This window comes from Arvicola amphibius, chromosome 14 (genome assembly GCF_903992535.2).
Source record: "Arvicola amphibius chromosome 14, mArvAmp1.2, whole genome shotgun sequence".
NCBI classification, from domain to species: domain Eukaryota; kingdom Metazoa; phylum Chordata; class Mammalia; order Rodentia; family Cricetidae; genus Arvicola; species Arvicola amphibius.
Window position 1 is genome coordinate 18530739 of NC_052060.1, and position 22457 is coordinate 18553195.

General features: G+C 44.5%; 1 protein-coding gene and 1 long non-coding RNA gene across 2 annotated transcripts; one reads left to right on the top strand and one right to left on the bottom strand.

Moving 5' to 3' along the window:
• Nucleotides 1-1679: 1679 nt before the first annotated feature.
• Nucleotides 1680-16273, bottom strand: LOC119801476. The gene is made up of 4 exons (XR_005283196.1): nt 16116-16273; nt 13706-13798; nt 3628-3701; nt 1680-2100 (listed from the first exon to the last, which is right to left on the bottom strand). It is a non-coding gene; the product is annotated as an uncharacterized LOC119801476 (long non-coding RNA).
• Nucleotides 16018-21030, top strand: Lamtor5 (late endosomal/lysosomal adaptor, MAPK and MTOR activator 5). The gene is made up of 4 exons (XM_038312111.1): nt 16018-16303; nt 17073-17134; nt 18872-18989; nt 20591-21030. Exons 1-4 carry the CDS (start codon nt 16035-16037, stop codon nt 20649-20651), a joined length of 510 nt encoding a protein of 169 aa, XP_038168039.1. The 5' UTR covers nt 16018-16034; the 3' UTR covers nt 20652-21030.
• Nucleotides 21031-22457: the final 1427 nt, after the last annotated feature.

A 22457-nucleotide genomic window follows, 5' to 3' on the forward strand; every position in this document is an offset into this window, starting at 1 on the left:
TGACCTCGGGGACTGCATCTCCCCGCGAGGCCTTATGAAGCTGCATGCTACCTTGTAGATCTTGTCCAGGGAAAATGTCGAGTACCCCGTGACTAGACGGCAGAGCAGACAGCATCCTAGACTGCATAATTTTTCATTCTCCAGTTTTGTTTCAGTTTTTAAATTTTTAATTGTGCTAAAATACACACAGCACAGAAGTCCCCACTGCAGCTGCTTTTCGGCGCGCGGGTCGGTGGCATAAAGTGCATTTACGGTCACACAACCATAGCCACCAATCCTTGTGGAGCGCTTTCTTCTTACAAAACTGAGAGGCCATCCACTGAATAATTGCTTCCCGTTCCAGCCCTTCGGCATTCTGTCTCTATGAATCTGGCTACTGACAACTCTAGGTACCTCATATTAAGAGGAACTAGTTGATATTTGTTCTATATTACTAGTTTATCTTACATAGACCAGTGTTCTTCCATGTGACGTGTAATGTGAGAATTTCCTTCCAGTTTAAAGGCTAAAACACATACACTATACATTATTCTTCCATTTTGCTTTTTTCATTCATCCACTGTGAGACACCTGGAGTGCTCCTGTTGTTATTCAGTTATTGTTCTGACTAGCATTTTGTCAACTTGACACAGCTAGGGTCATCCTGGAAGAGGAAATCTTGTTAAGAAAATGCCCCCATAGGATTAGCAAGAGGCAAATCCATGTGATGTGGGAGAGCCCATCCCACTGGAGCCAGGCCAGCCCTGGGCAGGCGTTCCTGGGTGTATAAGAAAGCAGGAGGAACAAGCCAGAGGGGCAGAAGGCAGCAAACAGAGCTCCTTCATGGCCTCGGCTTTAGTTCCTGCCTCCAGGTTCCTGCCTTGAGTTCTTGCTCTGACTTCCATGAATGATGGCCTATAAACTGTAAATTGAAATAAACCCTGTCCTCTCCAAGTTGCTTTTGGTCATGTTTCTTATCATAGCAACAGAAAGCAAGCTAGAATACTATTATAAATAATGATTATATGTATGTGGATATACACAAGTATGTATGAAAAACTGCTTTCAAGTCCCTTGTATATATACCCAGAAATGGAATTACAGGTAATAACCTATGTTAGATTTTTTGAGGAAGCATTATATTATTCTCTATGAAGGCTTACCATTTTACTAACAATTTTTCTACCTCTTTGTTAACAATTATTTTCTGATTTTTTTAATAGTATTATAATGATTCTGATGATTATGGTCTTATTTACAATTCCCTAGTGACTAATGATATTAAAATTCTGTCCATACTTTTGGCTATCTGCATACCTTCTTGGAATAAATGCCTATCCAAGTTTTCTGTCCAATTTTCAAATTGAGTACATTGTTGAATTTCAGGAGTTCTTTGCATATTTTGGCCATTAAGCTATTATTATACTTATGACTTGCAAATGCTTTCCCCTATTAATTACTGGGTTGCCTTTTCACCCTCTTGACAGTGCCCTGCGGTGCACTAAAGTGTTTGATTTTGATGTGGTTCAACGTACCTACTTTCCTTTTGCTGTTTACACATTGGACCCTGCACATTAACGCAGGCGATCCAACGCCATCAAATTTTCATCTGAAGGTGTTTTGTCATAGTTTTAGCACATATGTTAATCTTAGGTTCATTTTGAGTTTGGTTTAATACCTGGCAAACAGGTCCGGCTGGATCTATTGCACATGGAGACAACTCCCCAACAATACGGTGAAAAGACTGGCTTTTCCACTGATCACCTCGGTATTCTCGTCAAAAACAATCAATTACATATGCAAGGGCAACCAGTTTTGTTTGGGGGCTGGAAATTAATGGCTATAATTTCCTTTTAAATGCCTATAAGCGCCTAGCTCCCTCAAATGCACTTCAAACCACCTCTACCGTCTTACTGAGGCCTTCGTCAGCTCCTTAGTCCTTGGCAGGTGTCCTTTTTATGTTTGTAGGAGAACCACACTGTAAAAAACAAAAACCAACTCTCAAACCCTGTGCTTTATCAGTAAAGCCAAGTGTGATGGGAGTTAGGGTGAGGGTCACTTCTCCTTGGAGATTTACAAAGCTTGTCTTTTCTGAGATCAACCTTGTGAATTCTTAGGCTCCTGGAGGGAAAAAAATGGAACACATATTTCAGATGCTGGGAACAGCAGGAAGTAAATTTTCCACCCCCTCTATCTCCTTACCCAGCAACAGAGGAGCCCATCTTCACAAAAAAGCCCAGGAAGGAGCCCCATGGCTCCCTCTCTGCGGGGCTGCCACCCCCTCGCCCAGCTCCCAGGGCACACTTGCCCTACCCCACAAGCTTAGAAGGCCTAGGCCCGTCCATCACAGTTCCCTTCGACTCCCATTCAGCTTCAGCTAGGAGTCACATTTCCTAGCTGTTTCTACCCACTACACGGAGCATCTGTGAAATATTTCCTGACAGACTCTAAATGTTACCAACATCAATCACAGGGTAAGCAGCAAACAAGCATGAGACAGAACAGCCATCTCTGTCAGATCCAAAGTGGTATTCATTAGGAAACGAGGAGACCTGTAGTCTAGCAGTGAACTGGGCTTTGGCCCCAGCCAGGGTCTTTCCTCTGAAGGATGTTTCTCCCCTCGGTTGGCATGAAATCTTGCTTAGTTTTTTTTTAATTCACAACATTGTAGTCCCCTGAGCTTTTTATCCCATAGTCATGGCATCTCCCGAGGTTCTCAGAGGTCACTGTGGTCAGACACTCGTCGTGGCTGGATATGTTAGATGGTTAGTTTCCCGTGGCCCATGGGTCTCTTCTCTTTCCCTAGAAAACCATTACAGGACCATCCAGGAGGAGGCTCAACTCACTAGCCCTGAAAGCTGCTGAAACCCTTGGCCTGTGGCTTTACCCGCTGCTATTGGAACTATAGCTGTCCAGACCCCTGACCAGAAACCTCACCCGTGTCTCAGCCTTGATAGTTAAGAAAGGGTACCTCCTCCTTGATCTGACTGAGGCTGGCTAGACCTGATCACGGACAAACACAGGGGGTGGAGAGAAGACACAAGGCTCTTAACTTCGGGAGATGCACTGTTTGCGCCTCCTGTGTGTGGGGAGTGACAGGCTTGAGGTCTTCCATCTATGTCTGATTTTACCCTCTACTAGCTGAGCTTGGGCAACTAGCTGCTGAAACTTTCCTATCACCCAGTGACACCGGTCATCTTAACATTTTAGTATAGCATGCTCGTGCCTGTGGTGATGCTGGTGAAAAGAGACTGCTGTGTTGTTAATCACATAAAAACAGCTATAGTTTGGTACAGTACTTAGTGCTTGGTGAAGGTGATGAACGACAGTGCTGTTAACTCGCGTAGATACTACACCACTCCTTCTCTTACTAGCTTGGCATGCACTCCGTTTACTTATAAAGACAGCATGCGGTGGGGGGTGGGGGGGGAATCTCCTGTCCTGCCTATGCAGTCTCGTGCATCTGGTTTCCTCCTCACTTTTGAGCACATCACTACCTCTCTTGCTCGATTCAATCCCACCTCATGTTGTCTATCATGGCCTCCAAATAGACAAAACTCTGAATATGGCCGGTAAGAAGCCTTACTATGACCAAATTAAAAGTGACTTAAGACAACAAAGCTGAAGGAGTCAATAGGAACAACTCACCCCTCAGCATATCCCAGGGCACCTTAGCCTGAAGAACAAGAGTGAGTACCATGAGCCGCGAAGAACCTGTTTCACTGAAACAAGGACACAAACAAAATTTAAGAAGGCTCCATATCAGGGCTGGCAAAATGGATCAACAGATAAAGACCTTTGCCACCAAGACTGACAACCTATGATCAGTTCCTGCGTCCCACAGGATGGAAGGAGTAAACTGATCTCTGTGGGTTGTCTTCTGGTCTACACACATGCAATAGCATCTTTGTGTGTGTGCGTGTGTTCAGTGCTTGGTAATAATCAACAATTAACAAATATTAGTTAGTCCTTTAGTGCAACAGAGTAGTTTTTCTTCTATCTGTATGTGTAGATACATTAAAAAAAAAATCAATGTCAGACAGGCATGGTGGCTCCTTCCTGTAGTCCCAGCACTCAGAAGACTGAGACAACACACACACACACACACACACACACACCACACACACACACACACGGGGGGGGGCTGGGAAGAAGGGAAAGAAGGAGGGTGAGAGGAAGGGAAGAATGGAGGGAAAGGAACGAGAAAAAGTAGCATAATGCTGGAACAAGCAGGTGGAAGAAGGGCCAGAGATCTTGCTGTACGTCTCTGATTAAGACTTTCCCCAGCTCATAAAAGAGGTCACACTGTGTTATTGGAACAGCCAGGCATGTGCTCAACAAAGGAAGCCTTGCTGAGAAATGCAACAGTGGATGACTTTGTTCTGTGTTCACAGTGTGAGTGTACAAACCGAGATAACACAACTCTGAGAGGATTGATTTATTCCATAGTCCCTTGTCCAGAGAATGAAAAACTCTCCTTAAAGTGATCTACACTGTTCTCAAATCAGCCCGCTCCACCGTGACAGATTATACTCGTCTCCCTTCTCCTCTGGCAATGGAAATACCAGTGAGACATCAGTCTCCCTGCTTCTCATTTTCTCCTGAAGTAGAATGCCAATGGCCCAGAATTAATGTGGCAGTTGATTTACTGTGTGGTGTCTGAAGGCACCTGCTCAAATCCTCGGGTACCTGGGAAGGAAAATGAGAAGGCAGTCTGTGACCACTTTATGGGACTGACTCACTGGCCTGGGCCATGGAAGCTGACTGAGTAGACAGAGTGCAGAGAGGCTGACTCACTTGGGATAAACATCCTGACGCATAGATGGCCCCAGCCTGGGAGTTCCACGGTCTCGAACACTTTCACATTCTATGCCCTTGATGAGCCAGTTAACCTTCCCATACCTCAGTCATTTTATCCACAACACGGAGGTGGAACTTGCTCCTGGGATGACCGTGGGCTTAAAATGAGATAAGAGGTATGAACAGGTCAGCTTTGCAAAAGCTGGCTTTCATCTCTAAATACGAGTGAACATCAAGTTCACAGATATTAAGACCGAGATCTGAAAGTGGAAATCTGTAGCAGTTATATGGTGTGGGATTCCCCTCTGTATGCTGTGAATATGTTTTAATACCATTGGTTAATAAAGAAGTTGCTTTGGCCTGTGGCAGGGCAGAATAAAGCTGGGTGGGAAAACTAAACTGAATGAAGAAAGACACCAGAAACTTACTGGTAGGCCACAGCCTCATGGTGATACATAGAGTAATAGAGATAGGCTTTGTGTACGTTCTGAGGTTTGAACTCAGGCCCTCCCATGAAGCCCTTTAGTGACTGAGCTATCTCCCAGCCCGTCTCTAACATATTTGCTGTACAGAATACAAACTCCTTGTGGAAGAGATCCTTGCCTGCTTTCCTGTTACCCAGCACAGTACTTGGCAAACTAGGGGCAGAGATCCATAAAGTAATTGAATCTGCAGTGAGGCCATAGCATAAGGTTGGCTCGTGCTGCTGAACACACCACTCAAAATGACCAGCCCTGCTGAACTTCCTGTGCGACAGGCTTCCCCCAGCAGAGAGGGAACGGAGTACTCCTCCTTTTTGCCAGCTGCACAGTGCTGCCCGATAAAGTTGTTCCTCATGTAGTGGGTGGGCTATGGTGCTGGAGCAGTGGGGGAGAGCATGCATCCTGATCCACAACAGTCCGAAAGCAGAGAGGGACAGAGACAGAGTGAACCTGGCATGAGCTTTTAAAACCTCAAAGTCCACCCCCCACTGTCACAATTCCTCCAACAAGGACACTTCCTAATCCTTCCCCAACAGTTCCATACCCTGCTGACTAACCATTAAAATATGAGCCTATGGGGGCCATTCTCATTGAAACCATTGCACTTACAGGACCATGTAAAAATGTCTGGGGCCCTTCCAAAACATTTACAGAAAGAAGATCTCCTTCGCTACCTCCTTTGCAACCAAAGCTCAGGTTTACCTACACAGGACCTCAGCCCAGAGGCTCAGGTTTCATTCTACTTTGCTGGCAAGGGCAGTAGCAGTGGACATGCGGTGGGTTACGTCTTGGCTGCGGAGTGTTTCCAGTACCCTGGGCAAACGTGGGCACCTCCAAGCCTTCAGCGAGGGTATGTTCTTCATGTGTAGTTTGGAGTTTTGTGAGGAAGCGCTAGGCTGAGCTCTTTAGCACTTCCTACGCTGCCCAGGCTATAAGCATCATTTTAGTAATCCTGTTCTGAAACCCAGGGTCAGCTCTTACTGCGCGCAGCCTGGCCTGGTTCAGTTTACATCTGCTAGGACTCCTCGAGATCCTAACAGTAAACACAGCTTTCATCTATTCTGAATTTGTAAAGTGCCCGAAACTGGGTATGGAGTCTCCTTTGGAATTCTAGGGCGCCACTAGGGGGCACTGTGATATTTCCACTTACAGTGGAAACTCATCTGAGCTTTCAAGGTTCTGCAGGACTTACCTAAGGACTCACAAGAGGATAGTGAGATGCTGTGTTCATACATAACTCCTTGAAGCAAAATGTGGACTGTAGGCTGGGTGGTGGTGCCTGGCAGGTGGATCTCTGTGAGTTCGAGGCCATCCTGGTCTACAAGATCTAGTTTCAGGACAGGCTCCAAAGCTACAGAGAACCCAGTCTCAAAAAAACCAAAAAAAAAAAAAAAAAAAGTAGACTGTAGGGTAGACTTTGGCAGTCAGAAAGAAAACGTACTTTGTTCCATGGTGGAGTGGGCAGACGTGAACAGACGGCAGTGGTTCTCAACCTCCCTAATGCTGCGACCCTTTTCTTCGTGTTGTAGTGAACCCCGACCACAAACTTATCTTCATTGCTACTTCATAACTGTAATCTTGCTACTGTTATGAATCGTAATGTAAATACTTTTGGAAACAGAGGTTTGGCAGAGGGCTTGCGACCCACTGGTTGAGAACCACTGCTCTACAGAAGCTTCCTCTCTGCAGTAAGAATCAGTAATTCCTCACTGAAAGTGTAGGTGGCAAGATAAAGACATGGAGATATTTCTCTGTCCACCATGGATTCTGCTAGAGCAAGAGCAGGGTTAGATGACAATGGTATCCTTTGCTACCCCACAGAGAGAGTCTCTGAAACCCACCTTGGGCCCACGAGGCATTCACTGGGTAGAGGGACGCACAGCCAAAGCAAACATAAGCCCGCATTTGGCTAAAAGCCTCAGTGCACAGGCCTGCCCTGAAAATGCATTTAACACAGGTAATTTCTTTTCCATTTATTTTCCAGAACTCATTTCACTTGGCTAATTCCAAGCCAATAAATCTTAACATTAAGTCTGATTTGATGTGTGATGCAGACAGTCTAATTAAGGACAGGGTATTTTATCAGCTGCTCTAAACTGTCTTCTCTCTGGTCGGCAATTTTTTTATGCTGGTGTTGATCATCTTTTTATTCATAAGGGCTTCATTCCCATTTGTCATGGTTGCATTAACTGGGCATCTAATGAAGGCTTGGATATAGAAGTCTGTGTCTCATTTATCCTTGGTAGCAAAATTAATAAAGCAAGGGGAAGATAGCTTCCTGTTCTGAAATGCTTTTAGCCCACCTTGACTCATCTAAAATATATTTCACCGTATCTTCTAGAATCGGGACTTGGCTCAGCTTTAGGATACAGCGCCCACTTTATCCTTCACTGACTGACAGCCCCATACCTACTCCCTGCCCACTCTGTGGCTTGCAGAAGCTTGGAGAAGAGTTGCCATCGGCCTTTTTCCCCCGAATACACATTTACTGAGTACCTTCTGTAGCTGAGGCTACAAAATGGTTCAAAGGGATGGGGAAATGGCTCACTGGTAAAGCCTTACAAGCCTGAAGATCATGTAAATCTTCTGGGCATGGTGGAAAGCCTGTAATTAGAGACAGAGACAAGAGAACCCCTGGAACTCGCTGGTCATACAATCTAGTCTAGTTGGTGAACTCCAAACCAACAAGAGATGCTGTCTGAAAGGACATAGACAAGGTCCCTGAGGATGACACCACACACACACACACACCACACCACCCCCTACCCACACACAACACATACACCACACACACCTCACACATACACCACACATACACCACACACATACACAACACATACACAACACACACACCACCCCTACCCACATACCACACATACACCACACACACACATACACACACATACACCACACACCACCCCCTACCCACACACAACACATACACCACACACACCTCACACATACACCACACACACATACACACACCATACATACACCACACACACACCTCACACATACACCACACACTCATACACAACACATACACAACACACACACCACACACACACCTCACACCACACACATACACAACATACATACACCACAAATACATGCACACAACTATACGCGCATAAGCACATGGCACATATGTCTATAAAAATTTAAAAAGAAGATTCAAAGCCCAACAGAGTTAAGCAGGTTATGTCACCACTGTTGGCCAATAACCAATGGAAGAAAACTGTCTTAGCCAAAGGCTAACCGTGGGAGCAAGCTGGAAAGTTCATCTGCTCTCTCTCTCTCTTTTGGTCTCTGGGAGGGTGATCTTTCCAACTAAGCCTTCTGTTAAAAAGCCACCAAGTGTCTGTAATAGCTTTGACTTGTGGACTTCCTAGAGACACGAATGTACTCATTCCCCAGGGACACCATAATAATGAACCACTAACTGGGTGGTTTTTACCCACAAGTCCGGAGGACAGAAATCCTAAATCAAGGCTTTGGTAGAGTTGTTTCCTTCTGAGGGCTGTGAGGAAGAGCTATGTTCTAGGCTTCTCTCCTCGGCTTATGGCAGAACCCCTGTCTTTCCCCTGTATGTGTCTCTTTATATAAGGATGTCGATTACATAAGGGTAAGACCCGCCCTAATATCTTCATTTTAACTTGAATGCCCTCTATAAAGGCCCTGTCTGCAAACAAGGCCACATGCTATGGTACTTGGGGGGTGAGGATCCTCACATGTGAACTTGGGGGAGAGAAACGCCAGCAGTGCATCGCGCTGAAGCAGTTTAACTGTGGCTGCATAGCATCTGGCAGCATGCAGGGATGGGATACTGGAGGCCAAGTCAAAAGGAGGTTCAGGTTGTAAACTAGACCCCTCTCCTCTGTGAACCTCCCAGTTCTTATCTAGAGTAAGAGGAGTGAGCTGGGTTTCCAACTCTGTCCCTGAGTTCTAGGCCTGGGTTCTAGGCAGGGTGGAGCAGTATGGGTGGGGGGGGAGGGGTAGCAGTTTGGCGCCAGCACCTTCAAGCAGGATGACGCTGAACTAGCCAGAGTTTTGTTCCGGTTTTGACAAGTTTCTCTGTGTAGCCCTAGCTGACTGGGAACTCTCTATCCAGAACTGACCAGCTTTGAACGTGTGGCCTGTACATCAGAGTTCTGGGACTACAGCTCCGTGAGACCGGACCCAGCTCACACGCTGCACTGCTTTCAGAGCTTTGTGTTTCTAACTGTCGCACATAGCTGTCAGCCCCCCCCCCACACACACACACAAACCATGGCATTAATACCATGTTCAGGAGACAAGCTTTCTATTGAGTCTCAGGTCTCAGTGGTATCCACTGCTAAGCGGCACCGTACCCTGCCCCCAAGCCCCCAGCTCTCACCAGGGCCCTGTGCTGCAGTTTGGAGTGAGATGCTTGAGCTGACAAGGCTTTGACGAGCCTTGTGGCTTGCCTTCCCCACTTCCTGTCCTGTTCTACTTCACTCCTTATGAAAGTCATTACAGTTAGGACTGATTTTTTTTTCCTCATTGTATGTTGTGATTTTATACAACATGTATAGCTTTAGATAGAAAAAACTAATAATAAGATTGATAGAACCATCTCCCTTGGAAGAGCTTTATACAGCCACGGGGAAGCTAGGTAGCTTCAGCTCCCCGTGGCTGTAGACTGATGCCCACAGCTGTCATTCGAAGCTAGTGTCCCCTCACGTGCGGCACCAACTGGATCATAATCAGCCTGAGGAAACAAACGGATTTTCTTATTCAAACTGACTCTCATAACGCTCCAGCCCCTACTACACAACTAGCCATGTAATCCTCCCTGCACCATGATGAGGCATAAGACAGTGCCCCCTATGTCAAAGGCTCTCAGAGGCTCAGAGAGCCCTTGGGCAGCCAGTGCCCTGACCAGGATTCAAAAGTACACCTCTGCCTCCAAGGCCACGCACCACATTTGATACTTGACACTCTCCTTACCAGTCTCCATCAACTCAGAAGCCTTATACAGCCTCCTCCCATCCCTCACTGCACCACACACACACACACACACACACACACACACACACACACACACACACACACACTCCTCTTAGGCTCTTCATTGTGCAGTTTTCTGTGTCCTTGGTGCCCCCTAGTGGCTGATTATGGCTCATTGCACCGGAGGCCTGTGACTAAGCACTTATGTGATCCGAAAGTCAATGTGGGTGGCCCTGTGATAGCACATCTTTCTGCTCCCAGAGGACAGCTAGACCCACCATTAAAGATCTTTCTTTCATTTTTTTTCCACAGGGTCTTTCTATGTAGCTCGAGCTGTCTTAAACTTTCTACCAGGTCATCCAGGTAGGCCTCAAATTCACATAAATCCTGAGGGCCCCATGGCCCACCAATACTGTATCTAAGTCAGTCCCTAAGGAAGACCTGCAGGGGTCAAGGCAGAGGAAACAGCACCAAGATAGTATGTAACCTCTGGGGTTCCAACTCAGAACCTCCTTCCCACTCTCAGTCGGGATATGAGGGTTTTAGTGTTCTCTGCTGTGCTCACCGGGGACTTTCATTTCTCGGAGCTTGTTTGGCAAGGTGGGGGAGACATCAAAGAAACTGAAGTGAAGAACTTAATAGCTTTTCATACTCAGCTCTCTTCCCCATAGGGTGCCGTCTAGAATCTCCTCTGTAAAGGAGGGCGTGGGGGTGGAGGGGAAAGGAGTGAAGGGAGGATGGTAGGGAGAGTGAGAGACATGGGCGACCCAGAGGAGGCACTGGAATATTGAGGGTGGAATGGTACGGAAAGTCAGAGCAGGAGATGGGGGCGGGAAGTCGGGAAGGAAGATCAACCAAAACAAAGTGTCCTAACAAGGCTGCGAGGAAGCCTGCTGTTCTGTGTGCAAACGCAGACATTAAAAGGAAAGTCATCAGCAGTGGTAACATACAACTTTAATCCCAGCACCCTGGCGGCAGAGGCAGGTGAATCTCTGTGAGTTAGAAACCAGCCTGGTCTACAGAGTGAGTGCCAGGACAGCCAGGGCTGTTACACAGAGAAACCCGGAGTGGGGTGGGGTCTCCCAGGAAGTGATTAGCCAGCTTCTGCTTCTCTGTGAGCCTTGTGTGCAAAGATAAAGAAGGCATTCTCTCCACTTCTGCAAAGTAAACGCGTCAAAAACTCCAGCCCATTGAGGCCAGTGCTTGGACATGTGTGTTTGGGATTTTCCCACCATTCCAGAAATGGCTTCCAGCATTCCAAACTGAGAATAGTGCCATCAAGTTCCCTGAATGCTAAAGCGAGTACAAAGCAATCCGCAGTCTGACACCCTCCCTAAACGGCACCCCAGTTCCCAACCCCAGACTCACTTCTATAGCTTTCCTGCCCCCCCGCCACTGCATCCACCTGTGCAGGGCAAAAGGGATGCAAGACAGAGAAAGAGACAACAGCCTGTCCCCGTCACTTCCCACATACCAAATATCCCCTCCTCCTGTTTTCTTCTTTCCACTGAAAAGCCCACCTAAGACTTTAAGAAGTGGCCTAATCTGTAGCCTTCCTGAAAATCCTTTAATCACTTGTCTGTCTTATAGATCATCTGCGATACCCTGGAGATATATTCACCAATACTGGAGCCTGCGTTCACCCAAGGCTACTACCTGCTTGAAATGTGGTCAGTCCGAACTGCAATTTGCCACAGTGCAAAATGTACCTCATATTTTTAAAGATCCAAGACAGGGGAAAAATAATACTGTTTTTAAAAAATCAATTACATGATGAAATGACTTTTTAGATACACAAAATTATTGTCAAAATTAATTTCTTCTGTTTTCTTTATGTGTCTCCCAGGCTATTTAAAATGACAAACATGACTCATGTTTTATCTATCGGGACAGTGATTGGCAGTTTAGGATGCCAGAACTGGGCCCAGGGTGGAGCTCAGTGGTAGAGTAAGGTAGAATAAGCAAGGTTCTGGGTAGGCTCCTCAGCACCACAAAACAGAAAGGCCAAGCTCAGGAGTCTCAACCCAGTAACATTTCTTACCACTTGGGACAGCAGGAGGCAGACCTGATACTCTTTCCTCAGGCATAGTGCTGGCAAGGAGCAGGCTCTCTCAGACAACGGGGTAAAGTTTGCTTGGAATCATAGATACTTTCTTTCATTTTGTTTTGTTTTGGCTTTTCAAGACAGGGTTTCTCTGTGTAACAGCTCTAGATGTCCTGGAACTCGCTCTGTAGACCAGGCTGGCTTTGTACTCACAGAGATCTGCCTGCCTCTGCCTCCTGAGCACTGGGATTAAAGTCGCGCACCTCCACCGCCACCAACACCACGGGTGTAGGTCCATATTTCTACATGGTGTGACAGGCAGGCTCAGGCCATAGATAGTACCTGAAGTCGTCAGGTACCCTTCCAGACAGGCTGTCGCTCCCCTAACAAAAGCTCAGGTATGCTGCTCCTCGCTTTGTAATTATGGAGATGGCCTGAGAAGAGGTGTCAGTTCCAAACTAGTGACAGAGCTGTAGATGTGACTTTAGTCCTGCTACCCCGGAAACAGAATGCTAATGAATTTCCATCTCAGTTTACCTAGGGGGATAAAAGGTGTTTGGATAATAAACACCAGTGACCTTTAGGATTTGAATGAACCCTGAGACTCCCTTCCAATATTGCTATGTGAACTGTGTCTCAATTATTCCCATGCTTCCACGCCGGTCCAGAGAGGGAAAAATAGTTTATGTTGGGGCTTTGGACCCTGACAATGGGCTATAATTAAGTTGTTTTTTTTGTTTTTTTTTTAAAATATTTATTTATTTATTATGTATACAATATTCTGTCTGTGTGCATGCCTGCAGGCCAGAAGAGGGCACCAAACCCCATTACAGATGGTTGTGAGCCACCATGTGGTTGCTGGGAATTGAACTCAGGACCTCTGGAAGAACAGGCAATGCTCTTAACCTCTGAGCCATCTCTCCAGCCCTAAGTTGTTTTTTCTTTTAAGATTTATTTATTTATTATGTGTGTAGCATTCCTTCCATGTGTGCCCACATACCAAAAGGGGGCGCCAGATCTCATTATAGATGGCTGTGAGCCACCATGTGGTTGCTGGGAATTGAACTCAGGACCTCTGGAAGAGCAGTCAGTGCTCTTTACCACTGAGCCATCTCTCCAGCCCTATACTTAAGTTTTTAAACATGAAGTCTTAATATGAATCCCAGCCTGTCCCAGAATTTATACCCTTCCTGCCTCAGCCTCCCAAGTGCTGGGATTCCCGGCATCCCCCAAGGTGCGTAACTCTAATGTTATCTTTAAACCGCTGTTCTAAAATCTGGATACCCTACATTGTATTACCCCATAACTCAGGTAATTTCTTCGAAGCATGCACCCCCAAAGCCCAAATTACAACACACAAATTGGAATCTTAAGGAAGTTAAAACTCTAGAACCAGGAGCAGGGGAGATGGCTGGGTCAGCATTCTTACCTGGCTCACATGAAGATCTGGCTTTAGCCTCCAGAGCCCATAAATAACTGCTAGGCGTGGTGGCACACACCTGTAACGCCAACACTCGAGAAGCTGAGGCAGGTGCAGACAAGAAGATGGGGGTTAGCTAGCCAGCCAGGCTAGCCTAATCAAAGTCTCAGACTAGTGACAGACCCTGACTCAAAAAACAAGGTTAACGGCACCTGAGGACCCAGACATGAGGCTGACTTCTGACCTCTGTCTGCACATGCACACACTGCATACCTGCAAACACATTGATCCCAAACATACACATGCATCAGAACACACATGAGCATACACATAGACTCATAATCCTGGAAGCATAGCCAAACACGGTGGCTCACACCTGCACCATAGCTTTATAGCATTAGGAAGGCAGAGGCAGAAGAATCACAAGTTACAGGTAAGCCTGGGCTGTAGAGGTTTTTTTTTTTCCTCTTCTCTAAATAGAATTAATTCTGCAAGCTTCATTCTTAACAATATAGTAATGGGCAGACTCTAAATCCCAGTACTAAGTCTTGGCCCCTTCTATTATGGGTACCAGATCAGAAAAAGCACTGAGTAAGTGCCAGAGGTCAGACTGTTGGAGGTAACTTTGTGCAAGGCATGCTGCACAGAAGGAGGTAGACATGAATGGGGAGTGGAGAGCCATGGATATACCGTCATGTTCGTCAAAGCTTCTGAGTGTAAATCTGCACTACTTTCCTGAGGAATAATTCATATAAATTACACACACACACACACACACACACACACACACACACACACATTCTTTAAAATGACCTTATCTTTTGACTCAAGAATTCTATTTCTAGTAATCATAAAGAAAAAAACTTAAGGGCTGGAGAGATGGCTCAGTGGTTAAGAGAAGACTGCTCTTCCAGAGGTTCTGAGTTCAATTCCCAGCAACCACATGATGACTCACCACCACCTATAATGAGATCTGGCGCCCTCTTCTGGCCTGCAGGCATACATGCAGACAGAATGCTGTATACATAATAAATAAATAATTTTTTTTTGTTTTGTTTTTGTTTTTCGAGACAGGGTTTCTCTGTGGCTTTAGAGCCTGTCCTGGAACTAGCTCTTGTAGACCAGGCTGGTCTCGAACTCACAGAGATCCGCCTGCCTCTGCCTCCCGAGTGCTGGGATTAAAGGCGTGCGCCACCATCGCCCGGCCAATAATTTTTTTTAAAAAAAGAAAAAACTTAAAAGTAAAATATCTGGATATAAGAATACTCAACCATCACTGCAATGGCGCCGACAGGGTTGGGTGGGGGATGCGATGATGCCACAGAGCAACGTAACTAGTCACTGATAAACAGCAAATTCACTTTCGGTGTAGCTATAACAAAAAAGTCGGGTGTTTTGCAACTACTGCAAACAAAGCAAATGAATACTTACTGTCATGAAAATGTATTTAAAATAAATTCTGTGAAGAAGCCCAGCTACAGAATTCAGAATTGTATATTCGGCATGTATGTTGATTTTGCTTCAAAAAGAAAAGGAAGGAAGGAAGGAAGGAAGGAAGGAAGGAAGGAAGGAAGGAAGGAAGGAAGGAAGGAAGGAAGGAAGGAAGGAAGGAAGAAATCATTTGTAAAGACGGCCATATGGGAAAAGTTATTCTCCGAGAATATCCTTACAGAACTACCATCTCTTTACAGTAGGGCTGTACGTGGTTAGTTTATTCTGCGGTTCTTAAAATGCTGGTGTGAAGGTACAGGGATCAATAGTTCAAGGCCAGCCTCAGATATATGGCAAATTTGAGTGCACGAAGGCTATATGAGATGTTATCTCCAAAACAACAAAAAGGAAATACAAATTTTAAAAATTAAAGTTATTTTTAAAGTAATAATACTTGGTCTTCGCTATCACCTAAAACTGGAACCTACCTTCTTCTCTAAAACTTTCTAAGCCCTAGTTAGAAGTATCAATGCAAACCAAGTGTGGGGAAGCATGGCAGTAAAATCGAGGTCCAGGAATTCAAGGCCAGCCTAAGTGAACAAACAAGCTACCAACGCCTTAACATGTTAAAATTCTGACACTTTCCCAGCACCCACGCTGGAGCTTCAACCTGTGCCATCTCTTCCTTTAGTGCCGCGTGTGCACCCCTTCCCAGCGGTCCTGGTCTTCTTGGTGATTGCCTTACTGCCTAGATGAGACCCAGCCAAACCAGCCGGGTTACTTTAAAACTTAAAACTGGCTAGGGCTGAGAGCCGTTTGAACCGAAATCCAAAGGTTAAAAATAATTAAGAGCAAGTTCTAGGGCAGGCACAGAGGTCCTGGAGCCCGACTGAAGATCTCCCTGAGGATGGAGAGTAATCTGAGAGCCCGGGACAGGAGACCGAACGCCAGCCACGGCGTGGGTCGTGCCACAGCACCTATGTCTTACCGTAAAGAACGCAGACGCAGCTCCGCGCTGAATTTAGTCCCTCTGGAGACGCCGTCCGGGCGCCCGCCTCGTTCAAATCACGTGACCGAGGCTTTCGGTGAAGCAGGAAGTGTTTTGCTGCGGGGTCTAGGACCGGGGCGGATAGCGGGAGGGATGGAGGCGACTTTGGAACAGCATTTGGAGGACACGTGAGTAGTGCGTGCCGCGGGTCCTGCGCTCTGACGGGGGAGCTGGGACGGGACAAGCGACACGGACGGCGAGCGGGTGACTTCTGCGGACGCCCGGGCCGCGCGTGACTCCAGATTAAAGTTTCGCCAGGCTCTGTACGCTTCCTTATGGAGCAAGAGTCTTGCGGGCCCAAGCGAGAGAGGACCAAATCACCAGTCGCCTTGAAATCGTCCGTAGGGTCCGAGTAGCTCCTCGGAAGTTTGGGGAAGGAGGTACCAGATGTGCTAAATTAAATGCACACCCATCTCTTCTCGCGTGTGTAACCAACCCATCAGTTACTCAGCGCTTATGAAGTAAAGACATGCGTCAAGTTCTTCGGCTATCTCTAAAATTTAAAATTGGGAAGTGTAAAATGGCTTACAAGGCGCCACCTCCCCCTTTAGCTTCTAAATTCCCCCTCCCCCCAAAAGCGAATTCAGTAACTTAAGAATTCTGACAGTTGTTTTAAATGCATTGCTATCCCAGAGCATACTTTTATACCAAGAACAATACCCTATAGATAACTGCAGTGTTTGTAGCCCTATGAAGCCCATAGGTACCTGGCACAGTTCGTTGTGAGAAAATGGTTTCTTTATTTAGCTTTAGCACCATCCTGTTTTATTTTGGTTTTTATTTTTAAAGCTGATTTGAAGCGCTTAATACTTGATGCATAGAAAACTTATTTGTACTACGATAACTTAAGTATTTCTTCACATCATCTGGCTCGTCTTTCTTGTCTCCTAAAATTAGAATGAAGAATCCGTCCATTGTTGGAGTCCTGTGCACAGACTCACAAGGACTTAATCTGGGCTGTAAGTGTCTTGTGCCAGCCTCCCTTTGAGAGTCACTGGGAGTTTTGCTTTGCTAGTATTTTCTCTCTTTTATTCCTGTTACCTTTTGAACATAGAGAATATCTCCAGGTAAGACTAGGTAATTGACACCTTTCCATGGTTCTTAAAAGGCAGAAATGTTTCTCCTGGTTCTACAACTGTCCCCACTAAAATGGTTTTGAGTAATTTTCAAGAGGTCTAGAAAAGGGCTTTAAGTAAAAACAATCGTCACCGAATGCATTTCATATGCAGGGACTGTTGGGCCTATATATATATATATATATATATATATATATATATATCCTTAATTGCTTCAATAACTCTGAAAAATGGATGAGGCTGTTAATACAGCCACTCTTAACTTAGTGTCAGTAAAATAAAGACTTCACAGGTGGACATATCTGACCAACCCCATTCTCCTATTCTGTCTGCTAACATGAGCCCAGAACAGAAAGAACCCCTTGGGGCTTCATTTTCTTCACCAGGTTATTAATTATACAATGAATGAAGAATTAAGAGTGTTAGACTCTTAAGTATCAGACACCATTATTTTTTCTGACTCTACACTACATGGACCTGGCTGTCCTGGAACTCACTACGTGGACCAGGCTGGCCTGTAACTCACAGAGATCCTCCTGCTGAGTTCCACGACAGCCAGTGCTACACAGAGAAACCCTGTCTTGAAAAACAAAAAAAAGAAAAAAAAAAGAAAAGTAAACAGCTAAAGTTAGTTAGTGTCAGAAACTAGTTAAACCCAGAAATTCTTAGAACTATGCAGGACTTTTTAGAGCTCTGAGCTTTTATTGGTTCAGTAACGGACAGAGGTACTATGGTTAGTTATGTCTTATACAAAAACCAGTTATTTGGAACAAAGGTAAATATTTTGAAGCATTTGCCAGGTCGCTAATGGAAAATTTTAAGTGCATGTGTGAAAACCTAAACCTGAGTAAGGAAAACCTTCAAGGTCTGAAGTTGCTGTTTGCTGTAGACCTTCAGGCTCCAGTTTGGCCTGTAGATTTCTTATGTAGTTATAGAAAATTCAGAATTTCTGCCAGGATATTGTCTACCACCTTCGTTTCAGATGTAAGCAAGCTCCCGTTGCCTTTATTTCAGGGATCTGTTGTTGTACCTAGGATCTGATTTAGCTAATAAGACAAGCCAAGGCAATAGTACAGAATCCTTGAGACATTTGAAAATAGCCCTGCTAGCTTACACTGGCAGAAATAATTGCTTACAGATCTTCACATATGCTCACAAGGTGATCATGCAGCTGAACTTTCTGAGTAACAACTTGTTCTTTGTGATTGAGCTTAAAGAAGAAAATCAGGTTTCCCATAAGGAATTAATTAGCTTCAACAAGTTCCGCATCCACGTTGACACACTCTCATCTTTGAATCTTGGTTTTATCAAAATTCCCATAAAATAAATTTATGATCATCAGATTGATTTGAGTTACAGCTTCCTTTGTGCTCGAGAAGGTGTTCAGAGACAGTATGTATGGTGGTAGGAATGACTTTGAAAAAACTGCATGCCATTTACAACTTCACTGGTTTAAAAACAATTGCCGGACTTCCTCACTGATGTAATCAGCTGAGTACCAGGTAGGGAAAAATTTCATGTCAGTACCTAACTAAAAGGCCATGAACTGAGTTGCTTTTCAGATATTACACTTTAGGTTTATGTTCTAGACACAAGTAACAATTCCATCTCTGTCGTTAGGTCGTGGTACCCTGTCAGATGAGCATGCCGGAGTGATATCTGTTCTAGCCCAGCAAGCATCCAAGCTGACCTCTGATCCCACTGATATTCCTGTGGTCTGTTTAGAATCGGATAATGGGTGAGTACATATCAGCACATCCCTTTCTTTTTGTTCAGAAAAACTTGATTGGGTGTTCCCCTGTGTCCATCAGCAGTTCTTTAATCAGTGTACCGCAGGGCCAGTGGGCATTGAGGCCCCACGACAGACCTTCATTAAAATGAGCATAAGAACTGTCAAGAACTGCCAGTGTGCCAAAAAAAGAAAGAAAATAGTAAAAACACAAAAAATTATTGGTTGAATAGAATCCTCTAAAACAATATAAGTGTTAAAGATATTCCAAGATGAAGGTCTTTAGAAAAATGCTAAGTGAAAACAAAACTAGAAGCTGGAGAGATGTCAGTGTTTAAAAGGAGTGCTTGGTCCACAGTCCTGAGGACTGGGATTTAGATTCTAGCACCCATGTAGCAAGCTGGGCATCCCCACAAACACCTGTAACCTCAGCTCAAAGTCAGGAGAGCATCAGAGACAGGAAGATTGCTGGAGTTTGCTGACTGCCAGTCTAGCAGAGAAAAGGAGTCCCAGGTGCAGGGATAAGACACATGTTAAAGGAATCGCTGCACAGTGATAATGAACACCCAACACCTTCTTTTCACCTCTATGCATACGCAGGTGTGTGTACCTGCATACACTTGTTTGTGCACACTCACACAGACACAGATAGAATTAACCTTAAAATGCATACTATAATCAATTTGGGGGGTGGGGAAGAAGAGGATATATATACATACATATACATATACATATACATATACATATACATATACATATACATATACATATACATATACATATACATATCCAGGCAAGGTGGCTCAGGAAGTAGAGGTGCTTGTAAACAAGTCTGATCTGAGTTTACTCCCTGGAGCCCATGTGGTCAAAGGAGTCCCTGAAGTTTGTCTCTGACCTCCACACGCAAGCAGTGGCACACATACACATACCAAAAAGTAAGTAACATAATAATAAAAATTAGGGGAGGTGGCTCAGTGGTTAAGAGGTATACTGCTCTTCTAGAGGACCTGCATCCGTTTCTACCACCCACATGTGGCAGCTCACACCCACTTGTAACTCTTACTCCAGAGGATCCAACACATCTTTCTGGCCATCTCAGGCACCCATACACATATGCCACATACAAACAGACACACCCATCATTTAAAAAAAATGTTTTTAACCTAAAAATTGGACCAGGAGGCTAGGCTAATGATTTAAGGTCCTGGATTCTAACTCCAACAATACCAACAAAAATCTAGGAAAAAAAAAATCAGAACCATGTTGAGTAGTAGGGATAAGGATTAATTTCATTTTCTTGTTATAATTAGACTTCCCTTTAATTCTCAACTGTTTCATGCCCATATATGCTTTTTATTTTTTACTTATTTTTCATACAGGGAGATTTGTCTCGTAGTTTGAGAGTGTAGCCCCTTTATGGACAGGTAAAGCATGGCAGATATTATGGAAGTAGGGTTGTGGCTGACACTTCCCAACAGTGAGTGTTTGTATCTGCTTTTAGATAGGAAGATGCATTTGGTGGTATTTTGTATCTTAAACCAAACATGTTTAACCTTATACCTAAGTCCCATGTATTAAGTCTGCTGAATGTTTTCCTTTTTGCTTTTCAGGAACATTATGATCCAGAAGCACGATGGCATCACAGTAGCAGTGCACAAAATGGCCTCGTGACATCTCATGTTCTCCAGCCGCCCGACATAGGGGTTCAGTCCTACCTGTGTTAACTTGTAAAAACTAGTAAATTTCCAGAAGTTAGGTCATTCACCTCATGTCTGATGTGGACTTTTCTTATTTATGACAACCAGTTACCAAGATATCAGTTAGAAAGGATCGTAGTTTTGTTTGGGCTTTTGTCATTTTGCTCTTTGGAGACAGTTACTGCAGTCCAGTATTGCAGCCCAACATTGAAAGAACTGTGTAGCCCAGGCTGGTCTCAAACATGTGGTCTTCCTGCTTCAAAGTGCATCCTAGGAATAGGCATTTGTCACCAAGGTCCAGATCCCTTTGTATATAGAACTTTGCTGTGGTCAATAAATTGGTTCAGAGGAAAGTGTGCCTCTTTTCTGATTCTTTGAACTCTTACTTATACTCATTTTTCTTTTATCAGTTATCAAATTGTGATTTTTTTCAAAAATATCTTTATCTTGAACTGCTTGCTTCTCTTTCAGAAGTTTCTTAAATGTCTGAAATGTCTGTATTCTTATACAGGGGTGCAAGGACGAAACACTTCCCTTAATCCAAGTGACATAGGTAATTAAGTCCTTAATGAGATAAGAAACTATCTCATATGTGTTATTTTCTTTATGTATGTGTGAGTTCAGATTTGTGTGTGCATGTTGAGATCAGAGGACAATATTTTGGAGTTTATTCTATGGGATCTGGGAATCCAAGTGAGGTTGTCAAGCTTATACAACAAACACACAAACACTTTTGCTCCCTGAGTCAGGCCCAGTTTGTTTATTTGTTTAAATAGTTTCTACTACCCTTTGGCAATTTAATATTTCCCAATATAAAAAAAGTCTGGAATATCAGTGTAAAGTGCTGTTTACAGAATAAGGATTTCGGGTAGGACACACAGCCCTTGAGGTGGTACTTAAGTAAAGGGTATGTAATGTATGTATGTAATGCCCTAATTTAGGCATACAATCTGTTTATCTGCACCACTGCCAAATCTGTTGTGAGATTTATATCCTAAGCATCCTTTGTCTTATATCCTAAGCATCTAGTTCTAGTGCACAGCAGGCACTAAAGAAGCTCATATATGAGTTTAAAGCTTTTGATCAACTGGGCCTCCAAGAATAGAATGAATGCAAAGAGGGTTTCTAGCAAGAGGGAAGCGATAAGAGGGCAAATCAGAAGGTATACTTACATAACAGCAAATGCTCGAGTCTGTTAGGCAGGAGGTGAAAGAGCTAGAAGGCAGATAACTCAAGGAAATGCCTTAGGAATCCGAGACCCAGCTGTGTGGTGGTGGCTCATGCCTGTAATCCCAGCACAAGGCAGGCAGAGTTGGTCTGTAGAGTAAGTTCCAAGACAGCCAGGGCTACATAGAGAAACCCTGTCTAAAACAAAACAACCCAAAACACAATCCTAGACCTAACAGACACGGGAGGCTAAGACAGGACTGTTTTGAGTTCAAGGCTAATCTGCACTACATGGTTCCAGACCAGCCTGTATCAAAAAAAGAAGAAAAAAAATCCTGGGGTGCGGGGAGGTGGTCCAAATTTATTTTTTTCAATAAATTTTTTTTTTTTGCTCATTAATTGTAATGGCCATTAACACACACACACACACACACAGGATCTTGTATCTCAGGCTAGACTTAAATATTATTCAGACAAAGATGACCCTGAATTTCTGATCCTCCTGCCTCACTAAAAGTGCTGGGATTACAAATTACAGGTGTGTGCCACCATGCCTGGCTTTTACGACTCAGTTTTTAATAAGATTTTTTATATTCTAGACATATACTAAGCA